Below are 20,649 nucleotides of genomic sequence, written 5' to 3' on the forward strand. Positions count from 1 at the left end.
AAAATGGGTCGTAAAAGAAAGAGTAAAGCTACTGTAGCTAGAGAGCAGAAGGAGAGAATGAGAAGTAGACGACAAAGCAGTGTTGCCTCTATAGAGTTGGCACCTCTAGGTGAGGAAGAACTCTTAGCCAGAAGGTTGGCTTCTCCTTGTGAGAAAAATCCTTCAAATGCCCAGAGGTTAGAACCTCCTCTGGGAAGCCTGTCTATCCAAAGCATGGATATGCCACTGAGCTCTGACTCCCCACCGTGGGTTTGTACTCCACCGAGAGTACCCTCACCAAAGCTTGGTGTTGCAGGACAGACGAAACTGGTGGTAGAAACATCATTAGATGTCACCAGTATAATTGAAACAAAGCAAAAGGTTCAAGAATACAATACTGAAACAATACTAAGAATAAACAGTACTGAACCAAATACTAGATTATACAATACTGAGTCAAATACTACAATATACAATACTGAATCAATACTAGAAATCAATACTGAAGAATGCAATACTGAATCTAAACAAGAAATTAACAATGAACTAATGCAAGAAATGCAAACTGAACCTATACCAGAAGTAAAAACTAAACCCAAATCTGTGTACAGAACACAAGAAATAAAAGACATAAACATATCAACATTACAAACAGACCAGTCAGATTGCGAGATTGAATCGAAAATGAGGCTAACATTAGAATTTGATGAACCACCAAAAACAAAAAAAGCAAAGTTAGAATCTGTATGTAGTTCAGGCTTTAAAATGTTGCCTCCTGATGTTCATTTAAACATAGCTTCAGGGAGTGAACAAAGCAATAATATCAAGTCAGTAAAAGTGAATGGTAGTTCAAAAAATAAAATAAATTTTATAGGTGGCAAAGTTGATATTAGAAACAATAAACATTCCTCTGATTCTTCTCATTACAGCAAAATAATATCAAGAAAGCTGATTCAGGGGAAAACAGAAAATGAAGAAACTGACCTTAATTTAGTAGATCAAGAAGAAACTAGAAATGAGGTAAGGAATTTAGAAAATACATGTTCAGTTAATCAACCATTTATGATGCAAGGTAGTTTCCATCAAGGTGATGACAGGTTCAGAAACAATAGTGGTAAACAATGTGTAGCAAATTCATTAACAGCCATAGCTTACAGCAAACTCAGTTTGATTGATAATTGGAATATGACTTTCTTGGACAAAATCTTGATAGAAGGGAATATTTTGTATACTTGGATTCATGGTGATAATGAAGAGTTGTTAGTAACAGAATTGCCGAAAATGGTGGAAATAAGAGATATGATTGTTAAGTGTAACAGAAAAGAGTCGATATTTGCTTTGATAGATAATAATGGTAAAATTGAATTTAATGTTCTTTCTTTGGATCATGCTCTTCAAGAGGCTCTTATTGATTCAGATGGATGTTTTGTTTGTGTAAGGGGTTTTACTAGTGCCATTATTAGGCAAAATGGGAAAATGTATTTATTTGATTCGCATGCTAGAAATTGTTTTGGTTTACAAGACAGCTGTGGTAAAAGCATTGTTATTCAGATTAATGATGTGAACAGTTTGTACCAACACTTTTACAATTTTGTGCAAGGAGATGTAAATGCAGAATTTGAAGTAACAGGAATCAACATCGAAATTCAAGATGAAGATTCTGCCACTAACAATCTTGACAAATTTATTGGAAATATTAACAATAGAGAGGTTATAGTGGATGAAAACAACTCTGACGTAGAATTTATTGGTGTCCCAACTCAAACATGCTATTTATTTAATCCAATTGATTATTATACAAAAAAAAAACTTTGTAATATTTTAGATATTAAATCAAAATTTGTTTTGAAAAACCCGCTAATGCCAGCACACAATATAGGTACACCTTTAAAATCAAAACAAATCACTGCAGACGGCAACTGTTTATTCAGAGCTATTTCATATGCAGTATCAAACAGGCAAGAAAACTTTAAACAAATAAGAAATGAATTAGTGCGCCACATCTTGCGTCATTCACATCAGTTCAATTCTTTTCTTGATTCTGAAACAGTCAATGAGTATATGAAACGTACTAATATGATAGAAGACAATGTTTGGGGAACCGAGTTAGAAATTATAGCTGCTGCTGATTTATTAAAAACTGACATTTTTACCTATTTAGAAGGTAAATGGATTAAATACTCCTCAAAGCAAATCTGTAGCAAGAATAATGTGAATGATCAAGCAATTTATCTTAATAATGTAGGTAATCACTATGAAGTTGTTATTTCTGTTTTACCTGGTGGTAAAGAAGCGGTAACATTAAACAGTAAAGAAAGTGCCAAGAAACGAAATCAATCCGGTTCAGAGAAAGACCAAATGAACTTACACTATGAACTATCTCATGAAGGTACAATGAAGAGAAAATATGAACAACATGAGTTTAATTTTCCAAAGAAATGCTTAAAAGAAGATGAAAATAGTTTTGGTTTAATTAAGAAAAAAACTTGTTTGGAATGGCCAGGTAAAGATCTAGCTGTCTGTAAAACTCGAGCACCAAACCAAGGTTTGACAAAAACTGAAAAAGAAAAACTAAAGTATCAGTTGGATGGTCAGTTTAGATTCAATAAATTAGAAAAGCAAAATAGGAAGTATGAACAAGACAGATCATACAAAGAAAAGTTAAGTCAAACAAGTAAGGAAAAGTATAGGAATGATGCTAAATACAGGGAATCAAAGAAAAGAAAAAGTATTCAAAAGTATGCAAATGATATAGAACACAACAGTTATGTCAGAAACTCAAGCATACAGAAATATGCTGATGATGATGATTTCAAAAGTAAGGTCAAACAGGCAAGCATACAGAAATATGCTGATGATGATAATTTTAAAAGTAAGGTCAAACAGGCAAGCATTCAGAAATATGCTGATAATGATGATTTCAAAAGTAAAGTCAAAGATCAGATATTGACTAGAAGAAAGAATGCCAAAGAGGACAGTAATGATGTTACAAAAGTTATTGAAAACTTTAGGAAAAATGTAAGTAAGGGTCCAGAATTTGTTTGTTCTTGCTGCTTTAGACTGTTATTCGAAAATCAAGTTGTACAATGTAAAAGGGAATTGTATAAACCAGGTTGTGGCAAAGATATAGCAGACATATGTATTTCTGAGAAGTATTTACATAGATGTTCAGAAGAATGCAAAGATGAATGTTTATATCAGGGAGCCAGCAGAGCTACACTTTGGATTTGTTACACATGCCATAGAAAGATTCTTAAAGGAAAAATACCTGCTGAATCTTTTGCCAACAACTTGGCTTTAGAAGATATTCCACTAGAACTAAACAGATTAAATCAACTAGAACAACACCTTATTTCATTAAATATACCTTTCATGAAAATTGTTGCTTTACCTAAGGGTGGACAAAAAGCTGTGCATGGTCCATGTGTTTGTGTACCATCAGATATTTCAAAGGTCACATCAACTTTGCCTAGATCAGAAGATGATAATTGTTTAGTGAAAGTAAAACTCAAAAGAAAATTACAGTACAAAGGTTATGAGGAATATCAGTTTGTGGACACTAAACATTTGGAAGAAGCCTTGTCCTTTTTAAAAGAAAAGAATGATTGGTATTCAAATGTTGAAATAAATGGAGAGTGGTTGAATCCAATTCCATCATCAGAGAATATTTGTGTTGCTGAAAAAAAAGACCATAAAAGTTGTACAAGAATTGACAGAGTGAAAGAGGATAACTTGGAGGACAAAACAGACAAAAAAGAACAGGAAGATGCAGTTGATTCATATTTAGATGATAGTTTACAGGGTGTACAGTTGGACACATGCTTACAACCTGCTGACATTGCACAGGACGCATTGGATTTATTGTTTGATCAAGAGTTTAATTTATCGCCTGCAGAAGGAAATAATCCAGTCAGTTTACTGAAAGAAAACGGCATTGAAGCAAAAACCTTTCCAGTGCATTACCCTACAGGTAAAAACACTTGGAATGAGGACAGAGAAGAGAAACTATCTTTATTAAGATATTTTAATCTGAGATTAATGAGTGTTGAAAACAGGTTTGCTAGAGATACTTCCTACATATTCTTTAGCCAGTATATGTCTGAACTAGATAGGGTCATGTCAAACGTACAGATATCGTTACGGAAAGGGTCAGTTTTTTCAGATGGACAGAAAGTAACAAGTAAAATGCTGTGTAATAAGGAGTCATTAAATGGATTATTTAGAAAAGATGAAGCAATCAAGTTCATGAAGCCTGTCCGAGGAACACCACCGTATTGGCAATCTGTTCAGAAGGATATTTTTTGTATGATTAGACAGTTAGGTATACCGTCATTCTTTGCTTCATTCTCATCTGCAGATTTTAGATGGAAAGAAATTGTAGAAACCATACTGAAGCAACAAGGAGATATTCGTAATGTTGACAGTCTTAGTTGGGATGAAAAATGTAAAGTCCTTTGTAGTAACCCTGTTACAACTACAAGAATGTTTGATCACAGATTTCATAAATTTCTTAAAGATGTAATAATGTCAGGTGCTGAACCAATTGGTCATGTGATTGACTACTTTTATAGAGTTGAATTTCAACAGAGAGGTTCTCCACATACTCATTGTGTATTTTGGGTAGAAGATGCCCCCAAATTTGGAGTAGACGATGATGATACTGTTACAAAGTTCATTGATAAATATATCTCTTGCAAATTACCATTGGAAAGTGATGACCCAGAGCTTACTGACATTGTTAAAACTGTTCAACAGCATAGCAAAAACCACTCAAAAAGTTGTCGCAAAAAAGGAACAGAGTGTCGGTTCAATTTCCCAAGACCACCATCTGAAAAAACATTTATATCCCGTCCAATTGAAGACAATGAGGAGGATAAGGAACATGATGAAGATGCTGATGATGGTAAGAAGTCAGATTCTGAAAGCAGTAAACCATCTGAAAAGATATTTATACCATGTCCAATGAAACATGATGATAATGATCATCATGATAAACATACCGATGGTGATATAAATAAGAAATCAGAATCTAAGGGCAGTATCTTAAAAGCAAAACAGATGTTAGCATGTTTATGGAATGTAATTAAAGAGTGTGAAGATAAAACTTTGACTACCAGTGAATTATTTTTGAAAGCCGGATTGTCTCAAGAGGATTTTCAAGAATGTTTTAGATGGATAACAAACAGAAATACTGTAGTATTGAAGAGAAATAAAGATGAGTTGTTTATTAATCAGTACAATCCTCATCTGCTAAAATCATGGAATGCAAATATGGATATTCAGTACATTTTGGATGCCTACTCATGTGTGGTTTACATTATAAGCTATATAAGCAAATCAGAACGTGAACTCGGCTTGTTGCTGCAGCAGACAAAAACTGAGGCAGCTGATGGAAATTTGGATGCACAGCGGACTATGAAAAAAGTAGGTACAGCATACTTTCACTTTCGCGAACTCAGTACACAAGAAGCTGTTTTCAGAGTCATAGGTTTACGTTTGAAAGAGTGTTCAAGAAAAGTGCAATTCATTCCACTAGGAGAAAACCCATGCAGAATGAGTATACCCCTCAAAGAACTTCAACAAAAATCAAAAACATTAAAGATGAAGAAGTCTATAGATGATGGCAGTGATGATGATGATGATGATGATGATGATGATGGTGATAGTGATGATATTTGGCTGAAAAGTATTACTGACAGGTATAAAGATAGGCCTGATTTAGAACGATTTGATCAGATGTGTTTAGCAACATTTTGTTCCGAATTTTCAGTGTTGGCAGAGACACAGATACCAAATAAAATTAATGAGGACACTACATTCAAACTTAAGAATGATATGGGGTATATAAGAAAGAGAACAAGAACTTCTGATGCTGTTATCAAATATGCAAGATTTTCTGTAGAGTCAGCTCCTGAACAATACTACCAAAGTATATTACAGTTGTTTTTGCCTTACAGATTAAATGAACAATTGAAACCACCACAGTTTTTATCATATGCAGATTTTTATAACTCCGGATTCATAAGGTACAGTCAGATGGAAGACCTCAGTTCAGTTCAAAATATAGTCAACTTTAACATGTCAAAATTTGTGAAGAAAGACCAGGAGCTAGAGATTGCAGAGAAACAATTGGAAGAAAGAGGATATCAAGAGGATGCATGGGCACAACTATGTCCAGAAACAGAGAAAGAAAGACATGAATGTAATGAAATTGGTGAAAACACAACCACTCAAGAGGTAGATAGTCCTGAATTAGGAATACCAGATTTGAATCAAACTGACAAGTCAACTGATAAAAATGAAATGGTTCAAAAAACAAGTTTTACACGGTCTGAAGTTATACCGTTGTTGAGAACTTTGAATGAGAAACAAAAGCGCATATTTTTTAAGATCAGAGAGTGGTGCAATTTAAAAGTGAATGGTAAGAATCCACCGCCATTTCATGTTTTTGTAACTGGAGGAGCCGGAACAGGCAAAAGCCATTTGATTAAATGCTTGTATTATGAGGCCACAAGAATTCTTGCGCACTGTTCCCCAAATCCTGATGATTTGACTGTGTTGTTAACGGCACCAACTGGCACGGCAGCTTTTAATATAAATGGATTGACAATTCACAGTTCACTTTCCATTTTTAAAGGTTTATCTGTTGAGAAAGCTATGCTTGGAGAAGATAAGCTGAATAGTTTGAGGTCCAAATTAGAGAATTTACAAATTCTCATCATAGATGAAGTCTCAATGGTCAACAAAAGGTTGTTATTTTTTATTCATGAAAGGTTGCGTCAAATTAAGAAAAGGCCTGAGAAGTATCCTTATGGAGGAGTTTCAGTGATAGCAGTGGGTGATTTCTATCAATTACCACCAGTAAAATCAAAAAGGTCAGATAAACTTTATGTTAATGATCCATCAAATCCTTTGAATTATCTGTGGAATGATCTTTTTTCTGTTGTGGAATTAGATGAAGTCATGAGACAGAGAGAAGATAGTTTGTTTGCCCAGTTGTTGAATAGACTAAGGGTCAAACAGAACAATTATCCACTAAAATCTTCAGATCAAGAAATGTTGAAAGAGTGCATAGATAGCGGACCAGATGAAGCTCTGCACATTTATGCTACTAATAATGAAATTAACATGTACAATAATGAAATGATTATGAAGTTGTCAAGTGAGCCCAAATTAATTGAAGCTCAAGATTTTGAAAAGGATAAGACAACAGGGAAACTTACGAAGAGAAGACAGAATTTTGCAAAAACTAATATTTGTCTTCCAACATCAATCCTGTTAGCAGAAGGAGCTCGTGTGATGATGATAAAAAATGAAGCAGTCAGTGATGGTTTGGTGAATGGTGTTATGGGTACTGTTCTAAGTATTTCAGAATTTTCAAAAGGAGCATTACCAAACAACATATATATTCATTTTGATAATGATAGAGTTGGAAAAAATGCAAAAATACAGAAGATAATAAATGGAAAAAGATGTGTTGGATTAGAACCATCTACAGAAAATATACCATTCAGTAATGGAACAAGAAAACAGTATCCTCTGCAGCTAGCATGGGCATGTACTGTTCACAAGGTTCAGGGTTTGACAGTGCCACAGGCAGTTGTCTGCTTGAATAAATGTTTTGCTTATGGTCAGGCATATGTTGCATTGAGTAGAGTTACTTCAAAAAAGGGGTTGACTATATTACCAATTGATGATAAAACTTTGAACAAAAAAATATACAGTGATCCTGATATAATGGAGGGAATCAAATCCATGGATTTTTTTTTGTCTCAAAATGACACCATAGTTTCAAATCATAAAGCAGGTTTGTCAATAGTTTACCACAATATTCAAGGTCTAAAGGCTCACCAAAATGATTTGAAAGCCAATTCAGACTTCCAAAATGCAAATTATATCTGTTTGACTGAAACATGGTTGGAATCTTGTAGTGATGATGTTCACCTTCCTAATTATAAACTTCATCATTTGCCAAGGTCAGCAGCATTTGCATCAAATAATCCTTTGTATGCTTCTTTACAAGAAATGAGTCATGGTGGAGTTGGCGTATATGTTAAATCAGATTCTGAGTATGAAGAATTTGATATATCTCAAAAAAATCTTGAATGTATAATTTTCAAAGTTCCCAAAATGAATGTTGTAATTGCTACAATATATAGAACTCAAAAATACCAAATTGAACTATTTTTAAGAAATGTTCATGCTCTTTTGTCAGAATTGGTACAGCTTTCAAGCAGTATTATTGTTTTAGGAGACTTTAATCAAGACATTATAAAGGGTGGCAGATCAATACAAGATTTTATGGCTTCATTCGGATTTGAACAGTTAGTACAAGAGGCAACAACAGAGGGTGGTACACTGATTGACCATGTTTATATCAAAAGTTGTGAAAAAGTACAAGTAAGTGTTATTCCAACTTATTACAGTTATCATGATGCAATATCTGTCATTTTGGAAATAAATCCTACTACTTGAAAGCTGTATAGTATTAATAGAAAATGATAAGAGTGCCTTAAACATGTTAAAGGAAAATTCATTTTGTACAAAATGATCAATAGTTTCCCTACATATTATTTTTCAAAATACTAAGCCGGTACTAACAACCTAGTTTTGTGTATATGTTTTTTATGTATTTAAATTTCAAGTTTATTAATAGTTTCCCTATTTTATTTAGCTAAGTATCAAACTCTAAATTATAAAGTGGAATTTGTTTCTTAACTGAATATTAAAAGAGTTTTATATGTTTACTTTAATTTCAGATCAAATTTGTAGTCGTCAGTAGTAAAGAAGTTAAATCAATTGTCTAACTTTTTGTGCATGCTTTGGTAATTTTAATACAGCACTTGCCAATGGGTTAGATAGTTGATGAATATATATCATCAGCTGAGAGATGTCTATTTATGATTGAGAAGTAAAAAGAAATAGGAGATATAAGATTAAAATACAGCATTATGTAAAGGTAGGTTCGATCAAATAGTATTTACAAAAGATAACTAATGCAAACTGTCTAAGGGCCAACTGTCCTGTGTTGTCTATTATTGTATGTTTGAAAGCGTCATCTGTTGTCTTTCAGTTGTCTGGAAACTTTTTAAAATTTCTCCCCTAAAACTGCTGGGTCAATTTAAACAAATCATGGCCTGAGTCATTCTAAGGATGTCTAGTTAAAATGGTATGTTTGTTCAGCTCGCCATCCAATTAACATGCCCCATGTTACTATAAATAGAACATGGGAGGTAAAACGCTACTCTTTCTTTCTCCAAGATATTACAAGGCTATTGAGACCAAATGTTTGTAAAAAAATAATAATTACATAAGCATGAATTGTATTGAACCTTTGTTAAACAAAGGATAAAAAAATGGTTAAAGGTAATGTGTCTATATAAAAGTTATGTATCCCACTTAATATTGCCTCTAGTAAAGACTAAATAAGTAGGTTGTTTCATTACCATTTTATTAACAATTGGTTTCATGTCGAATTCAAATTGTAATAATCAATGTTAATATTTATCAAATTGCTTTAACATAGGATGCACTGCTGAATAACTATTACCCCCTGAAAACAAAGATTTTGAAGCTATATATGTCTGTCTGTCTGCTTCATGGGCTTTGGAATGTGATAAAGAAATGTCAGGTCACACTGACCATAGCTTAGACCTTTATTCCCTATTAAAGTAAATGTTTGTCCAATTCAAGTCCAGCTCACAACTTTTGTTTCACAAAACTAAGACCAGCCAAACTTGGTAAGCTGTTGTGTCATGTGCTGAGGATGTGTCTTATACCAAAGTCAGTTCATTTATATGACCTTGACATGGACTTTTGACACCAGTGATAATATAACCTTGTCTGATTTGTGTCCTGTGCATACCTTGTACTGTAGATTGTAGGTTAACTAACCTGGTTTGCTGATGCACCCTGGGATTTTTTTTGGTGGGGGGTGGGGGTCATATATCCAAGTCAGGTCACTCTGTTTGACTTTGACCCTTATAAAATTTAAAAGTAAAGCATTTAATGTCTGGTTTGTGTACTGTGCATAACTTGTACTGTAGAATGTATGTATAATAATATGGTTGCTGATGCACCATGGGATGGGGGTGAGGTCTTATGTCAAGTCAGGTCACTCTGTTTGACTTCAACCTTTGATCTTTATGCAAGTAAAGCATTGTCTGATTTGTGTACTGTGCATAACTTGTACTGTAGAATTTAGGTTAAATAATCTGGTTGCTGATGCACTTTGGGGGGGGGGGGGGGTGAGGGTCCTATATCAAGTCAGGTCGCTTTGTTTGACTTTGACCTTTGATCTTTATGCAACAGCAAGTAAAGCATGGTCTGATTTGTGTACTGTGCATAACTTGTACTGTAGAATGTAGGTTAAATAATCTGGTTGCTGATGCATCATGGGATTGGGGTGGGGGGTCCTATATCAAGTCAGGTCACTCTGTTTGATTTTGACCTTTGATCTTTATGCAAGTAAAGCATTGTCTGATTTGTGTACTGTGCATAACTTGTGTACTGTAGCAAATAAATAGACAACACTTTGTATGCATAAAGATCATGGTCACTCTGACATTGACCCTTGATTCCAATGTCATTGTCTCAAAATTGAATTTACTACAGTAAATGGTAATTTATATGTATGCCCTGGGTTTTAGATGTGCTCATTTTTTTAAGATGTGTGTTATTTATTGGTCAGATGGACTGTATAGTTTTGGTTGAGAATGAAATGTAATAGATATATTGTGTGTATACTTTGTAAATGACTGCATAAGAAGAAATGATGTCCTTATATTGAATAGCTCAATTGTTAGAGTTTTGAAGCTTGTATGCCATGTAATGATAATGTATTAAAGTTGTTGTTTTTTACAGTTAGAAGACAATGCATAGTTTTTTTTTTCTGGTAAATTTATTTGTACTGTTAATAAAGCTTATTTCCTGTAGCCACAAGCATTTATATATCAGTTAAAACTTTAAATGTAATTTGCACAATTCCAATTAATGAGTATGTACCATGTTTAAATTTTCAATGAACAAATATTTTATTTGCATTGCTAACTGTGTAAGAAATACATTATAAACATGTTTAACTGACTGTAATATACTTGAAATTGAAAAGTCTAATGAAAGTATCAAAACTGTCAGTAGTATAAAAACTTTAAATCTTAACATAAAATAATAGAGAAATTTATCCTCTGTATTCACTATAATTCATATTTTTCTGTATTTGTTTTATACTATATACTGTTACTTCGAATTCACAGCTGTACAACTGTATCATTTGCTATTGATGTACTTGTCTGTAAGCCTTTTTATCAGCATGTTTTTTTTCTTCAGAAAATAGCATATATATATAAGTACGTTTAAACAAGTGACAAATCTATGACAAATCCATCCATTGGATCATTAGTGAAGGTGATACACAGTTGTGAAACCACATTTAATTCATAATTACTCTAAATATCAAGACAACAATGTTTAATCTGCATATGTTTGGAAGCAAATTTGTGTTCTTCCCCTGTTGGGAATAGAACTCGTGCTATTGGGATATCGAGACAACACTGCCATCACTGTATCTAGTGCTCTAGACTACTCAGCCATATCTATATACATATTATAGACAAACAGCAATCTATGGTGCTATTTTATTTTAACCTTGATGATTTGTGCATCCTAGGCGAAAGGGATTTAAATCCAAAACATCAGATTGTTTTTGTTCAGTAAAATGAAGATAGAAATTGAAAATAAGAAACAAACCAACTATACCAACAATAAATTCTGTGGCTTTGTGGTGATTACTGATCATTTTGTCTAGTTTACTTCTGTATCCTCAGACAATACTATTCCAAAGTTTATCTTGAACAATAATTTATTGGCATTAAATCTTTTTATTGAAGATTTATATATGCAATATATATATGCAAAGGAGGAATGGTGGAGCGGTGAATAATTAATTTGAATTTTCATTCTGGACAGTGACAATATTCACATTTACATGTGTTATTATAGGTACAAAGTCCTTTTATACCCAAAGACACCAGACAAAGTATACTATTAAATAATTTTACATATTTTTATTTAATTAGGAACAATTTTGAAAGTTCGACTAATACTTAAAATGTTTCTAACAAGTACAGGAATTTCAGGAAATCAAAATTTAAGGAACATGTGCTTGTCATGTTATTTATTTAAATTAAGGTGTTTTCAATATTAATACACAAAACTTGCTTTCACTAAAAGAAGAATCATGGTTTAGCTAGGTTGAATGTACACTTTTACTAGGAAAATAATTATGTTTTTACAATAATTTTGTATTTGATTACCATATGATTAAATGTATTAACTGTCTTTTACATTTTTGTTATTCATTATACCCCCGCTTTAATAAAGGGGGGGTATACTGTTTTACCTCTGTCTGTCCTTCCGTCAGTCAGTCCGTCCGTCCCATGAATATTTTTCGTCGCATTTTTCTCAGGAACTACAATACACGGATTTCTGAAATTTGGTTTCAAGGTTGATCTAAGTCAGCTATACCGTGTGATGCGTTTTCAGATTGATCACTTGACAACTTCCTGTTTACCGAACACTTGTATGATTTTACACATGATAGCCAAGTTGAAAATTTTTGTCATATTTTTCTCAGAAACTACAATACAAGGATTTCTGAAATTTGATTTCAGGGTTTATCTAAGTCAGCTTTATTGTGTGATGCGTTTTCAGATTGATCACTTGACAACTTCCTGTTTACCGAACACTTGTATGAGTACACATGATAGCCAAGTTGAAAATTTTCGTCACATTTTTCTCAGGAACTACAATACATGGATTTCTGAAATTTGGTTTCAGGATTTATATAAGTCAGCTTTACGGTGTGATGCGTTTTCAGATTCATCACTCGACAACTTCCTGTTTACCGAACACTTCCATATTTTTACACTATTAATATTATCCACTTGCGGCGGGGGTATCATCAGTGAGCAGTAGCTCAAAGTTTCACTTGTTCACCCTACCAGCATGCTCTTTTGCAAACAGCAAGAACCATTTTTTGTATGTTCCTGCCATAGCGAAAGGGGCACTTAGTTTTACCCTTGTCCGTCTGCATCTCCATACATCCCATAATTTGTTTCCGGTCTCTAACTTTAGTTTCCTCAAACAAATAATATGAAACTTATACACAATGCTTATTACCACAAAAAACAGATCAAGATTGAATTTTGATGGTGTCACTTTATCTATTCTATAGTTATGCCCCTTTACAAATTGAAAAATTACTAATTTTTTGGATTAATTCCGTTCTCTAACTTTAGTTTGCCTTAACCAAATGTTATGAAACTTATATACAATGCTTATTATCTTTAAACACAGACCAAGTTTGAAACTTGGTGACGTCACTTTTACCGTTCTAGAGTCGTGCCCCTTTACAAATGGAAATATTGCTGAATTTTTGTTTCTGATCTAATAACTTTAGTTTGCCTGAACCAAATGGTATGAAATCCATACACAATGCTTATAACCACAAAACACAGATCAATTTTAAATTTTGGTGGTATCACTTTTACCTTTCTAAAGTAATGCAGCTTTACAAATGGAAATATTGCTGAATTATTGGTTTCTGTTCATTAACTTTAGTTTCCCTCAACCAAATGTTATGAAACTTATACACAATGCTAATTACCACAAAAAACAGATCAAGTTCGAATTTTGGCATCACTTTCATTGTTCTAGAGTTATGCTATTTTTCAAATGGAGAAATTGCTAAATTTTTTGTTTCCGTTCTCTAATTTAAGTGTTATGAAACGTATACACAATGCTTATTACCACAAAACTTTGATCAAGTAGAAATTTGGGTATTGTCACTTTTACCGATCTTGAGTTATCTCCCTTTAACAGGGGGCATCATCTGTGTCCCATGAACACATTCTCAAATTATTATTTCATCTAATGATACTGTGAATGTTAACATGGCTAGATTTTTTTTTACTGTCAATTATGGTTATGCCTTCAAAGAAAGGTCAAATATCTTTGGGCTAAATATTACAAAGTTGAGCCTTAATGATCCACCATTTTCCACTTCAAGACTTCTGAAACTATCACAATTGATTATATGATCCCGTCAAAAATTAACATCCTGTATAATTTCAACTCTTTAGGCTTTGTCTATCCATTATGATTCAGGTAAATGTTCTTATTTGGGCAGATAACTAAGGAACAAACTTACCAATAGTCATAGAATGCATTGAAAAGCTCTCAAACGCACATAAAACCGTTAAAATATGGCAAAAACAACAAATTCGCTATTTAGAATATGACCTTGACTTTTGACTTTGTGACCCTTGAAAAAGGTCATTGGTCCACATTGTCATTATAAGAGACCCCATAGGTCTAGGACCTTTGGTTCAAGAGTTAACGCTAATTTTGTCTTTTCAGAAACCCCTAACGGGGGTTATGCCCCTAAAGTGTATGTCAAAGCTCTTCGGTCAAAATGTAAAAAAGTTGCGCCTTAGTCAACTCAACATTTTTCACTATTTACTATTTCTGTAAGTATAATCGTTTTCGAGATATTCAATAAAGGGTTGAAAGGTCAAGATCAACCTTAAAAAGCTTGAAAACACACTAAAAATCCTTAAAATAAGGTCAAAAACACTAAATTCGCTATCTGTGGACATGACCTTGACCTTTGATAGTTTGACCTTTGTCAAGGTCATTAGTCCCCAATGTCATTGCTGAAGACCCCATGGGTCTAGGACCTTTGGTTATGTAGTAAAAGCTGATTTTGTCTTTTCAAAACCTAAAACAGGATTTATGCCCCTTAAAAAAAGGTCAAATCTCTTCTGTCAAAATATAACAAAGTTGCGCCGTAATGACCCAAACATTTTCCACTATTTAAAACTTCTGTAAGTATAATGGTTTTTGAGTTGTTCTGATAACAAGGTGTTAGGTCAAAGGTCAAGGTCAACATACACATTTGACCTTGAGGTATTTTTGAAAGTCTCATGAATTGTTGATGAATGGTGAAGATCCTAGGTCTCTTCGATTTACGGTTTCTGAGTTTTGGTGGTCCACCGACACCGGTTAATTTTCAAAGGGGCATAACCCTACCAATGAGTCGTTGAATCTTTTCGAAACAAATGTAACGAAGAACCGGGGTCTGGTCCTGAACAAATTTCACCCTTCGTTTTTTTTCTATCTATTACGGTTACGGTGTTGGAACGATAACAAGGTTTTTTGGTTTCGGAGGGATTACTCCGAACCGACAAAATATTTCGACTAACAGGGTGAGTTCTGGATAGGTATTCATGACACCGATACAAAGTGAGAACATGAAAGCGACACGTCTTACGGTTTAGGCTGCTAACTTCGTCAAAGTTTGGCGGAAAAAGAATAATAATAATTAAACTGTCAATTGTTCTTGAACAATTGAGAGGTCTTTCCTTTTGTAATATAAAATACATGTTCCAATAGAAGTAGAATGTATTGTCAAACTCGGTCAAACGCCCCTCTTTTGATCCGCCACTGAGATCTGTATTTTCTGCAGCTTGTGTTTTTGTAGTATATGAGCTTTCGTACATGATCCGAGTTGTCTTTTTAAATGGTCCGAGTTGTTTTATAATTGGTCCGAGTGTTCGTGGTCCGACTTGAATATGGTCCGAGATGGGATGATTATCTATCCCAGAATTCTGCGTAGAACTTCCTTTCTGAAACGCCATTGTAAGTGGGAACCCTGCACATTTTTTTTCTTGGACTTATTCAAGTAAAACCTCCCCTTGTGATTTGTTAAATGTGCTTGAAACAAAGCAAATAAATAATTCCTAAAGGCCATTGATATATTATCATAAATTAGTGAACAGTGTATGTAATATAAAAGAAAGGATTTGGGGTATCTATCCATGACACAAACAAATATCATGATTCATGCATATCAAACACACAAAAAGCAAAGGATCAGTGCTTTTATTGCTGTTCTTCATCTCAAAGTCATAGTGAGGTCTTCAACAAGGAATAAAATCTCTCACTTCGCTGCAAGTTTAAGACGGCCCCTAGCATCCGTTTGAGTGGAATTCTTTGCAAACTGAGGATCATAACAACTGTGATTTGAAGAACAAATTAATAAAGAAAATCAAACAATAACTGTCATAAATTATTTTGCCAGCCAATCACAATCAGGCGTGCAAAAACAAGGAACTGGGGTTTCACTGTTTTTGTTATATTTAATGTTTTATTTGTTATTCTCGTTGGGTTTTGTCTGATGCTTGGTCCATTTCTGTGTGTGTTACATTTCAGTGTTGTGTCGTTCTCCTCTTATTTTTAATGCATTTCCCTCGGTTTTAGTTTGTTACCCCAATTTGGTTTTTTGTCCATGGATTTATGCTTTTTGAACAGCGGTATACTGCTGTTGCCTTTATTTGTCCCCATGCGACACATTGCAGTGGACAGAGAAAAAACTGGTGACTGTCTGGTATTGTTAGCGCTCTCACATATGAAGTTTTTCAAGAAATTTATATAAAAAAACAAATATGTAACACGGCAACAAAAGACAGCAACTGAATTACAGGTTCCTGACTTGGGACGGGCACATACAGAAATTGGCAGAGTTAAACTAGCCGACCCTCCCCTAACCTACAGTAACAGTACAAATATTAGAACAAACTATAAAAATCAGTTGAAAAGGCTTAACTTGTCTGATCGATACACATAGAAATAAATCTAACAAAAACACGGGTACTTGTACATGTAAACAACAAAAAGACACTAAGTACAGATCTGTGAGTACTCGCAGTTACTGACAGCTAGTTCGAAGCCAATAACAACTAATAAAAAAAATCATGCATCTAAAACTTAATTATCAATCAGTACACATCCAACATTCAATGGATTTAGTGTAAAGGCGTCATTAACAGTCAGAAAAAACAAGCTTGGGGTGATTTGTTTACATTTTTGACATGACAGGAAATAAAATTATAAAGACTTAATTTTAAACATTCAACCTTTACTTTTGTTTTTCATGAAAAATACATTCTAATTCTTATATTTTATCACATATAACACTCCTGTCAACCAAAAACCCTTTACAACTTTGAATAAAATGAAACTATTGAGGTCAATGATACACAATGATACAGCTACAGACACTAAGCAGTAAATGCATGAAAAAAGATGATAAATACTGGTGCAATATTGAACAACATTTTAAACAAATCTGTTTGTTGTTTAATTAAAAAGTACCGGTCAAGGAAAACAAATTTATTTATTAATAGATAATGTCTGGTTCTTTTTTCATGTACTGATAGACAAAAAATAGACGGAATGTTATTTATAAACTTTATTGAAAGAATAAAATCAATAATGTATAAAACAAATATATTTTATTGAATTTAACACTGCAAATCTGGATCATAGCTCTTCATGTTTTTAGCTCACCTGGCCCGAAGGGCTGGGCCAAGTGAGCTTTTTCAATCACTTGGCGTTTGTTGTCTTTAACGTTTACAAAAATCTTCTCCTCTGAAACTACTGGGTCAAATTTTACTAAACATGGCCAAAATCATCATTAGGGTATTTAGAGTTTGATAATTGTTTCAGGTGACCCGGCCAACCAACCAAGATGGCCGCCATGGCTAAAAATAGAACATAGGGGTGAAATGCAGTTTTTGGCTTATAACTCAAAAACCAAAGCATTTAGAGCAAATCTGATTGGGTTTATATCAGGTCAAGATCTATCTGCTCTGAAAGTTTCAGATGAATTGGACAACTGGTTGTTAGAGTGCTGCCCCTGAATTGGTATTTTTAAGGAAATTTTGCTGTTTTTGGTTATTATCTTGAATATTATTATAGATAAAGATAAACTGTAAACAGCAAAAATGTTCATCAAAGTAAGATCTGCAAATAAGTCAACAGAACCAAAATGGTCTGTTGACCCCTTAAGGAGTTATTGCCCTTTATAGTCCATTTTTAACCATTTTTCGTAAACCTTAGTTATCTTTTACAAAAATTTTCTCCTCTGAAACTACTGGGCCAAATAAAATAAAACTTGGCCACAATCATCATTGGGGTATCTTGTTTTAAAATTGTGTGTGGTGACCCGGCCAACGAACCAAGATGGCCGCCATGTCTATAAATAGAACAAAAGGGTAAAATGCAGTTTTTGGCTTATAACTCAAAAACCAAATCATTTAGAGCAAATCTGATTGGGGTTAATATTGTTAATCAGGTCAAGATCTACCTGCTCTGAAATTTTCAGATGAATTGGACAACGGGTTGTTAGAGTGCTGCCCCTGAATTGGTAATTTTAAGGAAATTTTGCCGTTTTTTGTAATAAACTTGAATATTAATATAGATAGCGATAAACTGTAAACAGCAACAATTTACAGCAAAGTAAGACCTAAAAATAAGTCTAACATGACCAAAATGGTCAATTGACCCCCTAAGGAGTTATTGGCCTTTATAGTAAATTTTTAACAATTTTTATAAAATTTGTCATTTTCCACTGAAACTAATGGGCCAATCATTATAAATAGGGATAATTGTATGCAGCAAGAATGTTCAGTAAAGTAAGATCTTCAAACACATCACCATCACCAAAACACAATTTTGTCATGAATCCATCTGTGTCCTTTGTTAAATATTCACATACCAATAGACCAAGGTGAGCGACACAGGCTCTTTAGAGCCTCTAGTTTACAGGAATGTCCTGTACTCCCATAGTTTTCAGATTTTGTATATAAGCATAAGCCCCTTAATTAATTAAGATAATCGATAGAGAGGAACAGTATATAGAACAGTATATAGCAAAATGTTCAGCACAATAAGATCTACAAATAAGTCAACATGATTTCTTCTAACCATGACCTCATTTTCAAGGTTCATTGGTCAATGTAAATCTGTATATAAGCATAAGCCCCTTAATTAATTAAGATAATCGATAGAGAGGAACAGTATATAGAACAGTATATTGAAAAATGTTCAGCACAATAAGATCTACAAATAAGTCGACATGATTTCATCTAACCATGACCTCATTTTCAAGGTTCATTGGTCAATGTAAATTTTTCGTGTTTTGGTCTGTTTTTGTAATACCATAAGCAATAGGTCAACTATATTTGGTGTATGGACTAATTGTGAGGTGTACATGTCTCCTTGGCAGGTGTCATTTGTCCTTGACCTCATTTTCATGGTTCATTGGTCAATGCTTAGTTTTTGTGTTTTGGTCTGTTTTTCTAATACTATAAGCAAATGGTGAACTATATTTGGTGTATGGAATGATTGTAAGCTGTACATGTCTTTCTGGCAAGTGTCATTTGTCCTTGACCTCATTTTCATGGTTCATTGGTCAATATTAAGTTTTTATGGTTTGGTCTTTTTCTTGTATACTATAAGCAATAGATCAACTATGTTTGGTGTATGGAATGATTGTAAGGTGTACATGTCTGTCTGGCAGGGTTCATTTGATTTTGACCTCATTTTCATGGATCATTGATAATTTTAAGTTTATGTGATACTAGTATTAAAACTTTTCTTTAGGACTATCAACATAAAACCAATCATGGTTAGTAAAGCAGGCAAAAAATTTCAGCTTTTTTTCTCTTATTTCTATTATTTTGCCAATTATTATGAAAGCTTGAATAGATACATGTAAGTATAAACTGGAAACAGTAAAAATGATCATCAATACAAAATCTACATAAAGTCCACTAAATAAGATTTACAAATAACACTAACAAGGAAACATATATGATTACAATCACAGAAAAATAAAAATCAAATAGCGTATTTTTACAAGGTGAGTGATACAGACTCTCAAAAGTCTGTTGTTTATTAACTTGTTGATTTTCTATTTTGACAGAAAATGGGTCGTAAAAGAAAGAGTAAAGCTACTGTAGCTAGAGAGCAGAAGGAGAGAATGAGAAGTAGACGACAAAGCAGTGTTGCCTCTATAGAGTTGGCACCTCTAGGTGAGGAAGAACTCTTAGCCAGAAGGTTGGCTTCTCCTTGTGAGAAAAATCCTTCAAATGCCCAGAGGTTAGAACCTCCTCTGGGAAGCCTGTCTATCCAAAGCATGGATATGCCACTGAGCTCTGACTCCCCACCGTGGGTTTGTACTCCACCGAGGGTACCCTCACCAAAGCTTGGTGTTGCAGGACAGACGAAACTGGTGGTAGAAACATCATTAGATGTCACCAGTATAATTGAAACAAAGCAAAAGGTTCAAGAATACAATACTGAAACAATACTAAGAATAAACAGTACTGAACCAAATACTAGATTATACAATACTGAGTCAAATACTACAATATACAATACTGAATCAATACTAGAAATCAATACTGAAGAATGCAATACTGAATCTAAACAAGAAATTAACAATGAACTAATGCAAGAAATGCAAACTGAACCTATACCAGAAGTAAAAACTAAACCCAAATCTGTGTACAGAACACAAGAAATAAAAGACATAAACATATCAACATTACAAACAGACCAGTCAGATTGCGAGATTGAATCGAAAATGAGGCTAACATTAGAATTTGATGAACCACCAAAAACAAAAAAAGCAAAGTTAGAATCTGTATGTAGTTCAGGCTTTAAAATGTTGCCTCCTGATGTTCATTTAAACATAGCTTCAGGGAGTGAACAAAGCAATAATATCAAGTCAGTAAAAGTGAATGGTAGTTCAAAAAATAAAAT

At 33.6% G+C, this 20,649-nt stretch overlaps 2 protein-coding genes across 2 annotated transcripts in view; both read left to right on the forward strand.

Annotated features, from left to right (window-relative positions):
* LOC134716607 (uncharacterized) overlaps positions 1-20,649 on the forward strand; it is a 20,760-nt gene continuing 111 nt past the window's right edge. Inside the window, exons 1-3 of the mRNA XM_063579617.1 lie at positions 1-109; positions 909-8,379; positions 19,808-20,530. Coding sequence (XP_063435687.1) covers positions 1,042-8,379; positions 19,808-20,530 — 8,061 coding nt within the window. The 5' untranslated portion in view covers positions 1-109; positions 909-1,041. The remainder of the gene's footprint in view (positions 110-908; positions 8,380-19,807; positions 20,531-20,649) is intronic.
* The window catches only part of LOC134716608 (uncharacterized), an 8,454-nt gene continuing 7,612 nt past the window's right edge, over positions 19,808-20,649 (forward strand). The window contains exon 1 of the mRNA XM_063579618.1: positions 19,808-19,916. The gene's annotated coding sequence lies outside the window, so the exon portion shown is untranslated. The remainder of the gene's footprint in view (positions 19,917-20,649) is intronic.

The sequence above is a fragment of the Mytilus trossulus genome, chromosome 4 (assembly GCF_036588685.1).
Source record: "Mytilus trossulus isolate FHL-02 chromosome 4, PNRI_Mtr1.1.1.hap1, whole genome shotgun sequence".
NCBI lineage: Eukaryota > Metazoa > Mollusca > Bivalvia > Mytilida > Mytilidae > Mytilus > Mytilus trossulus.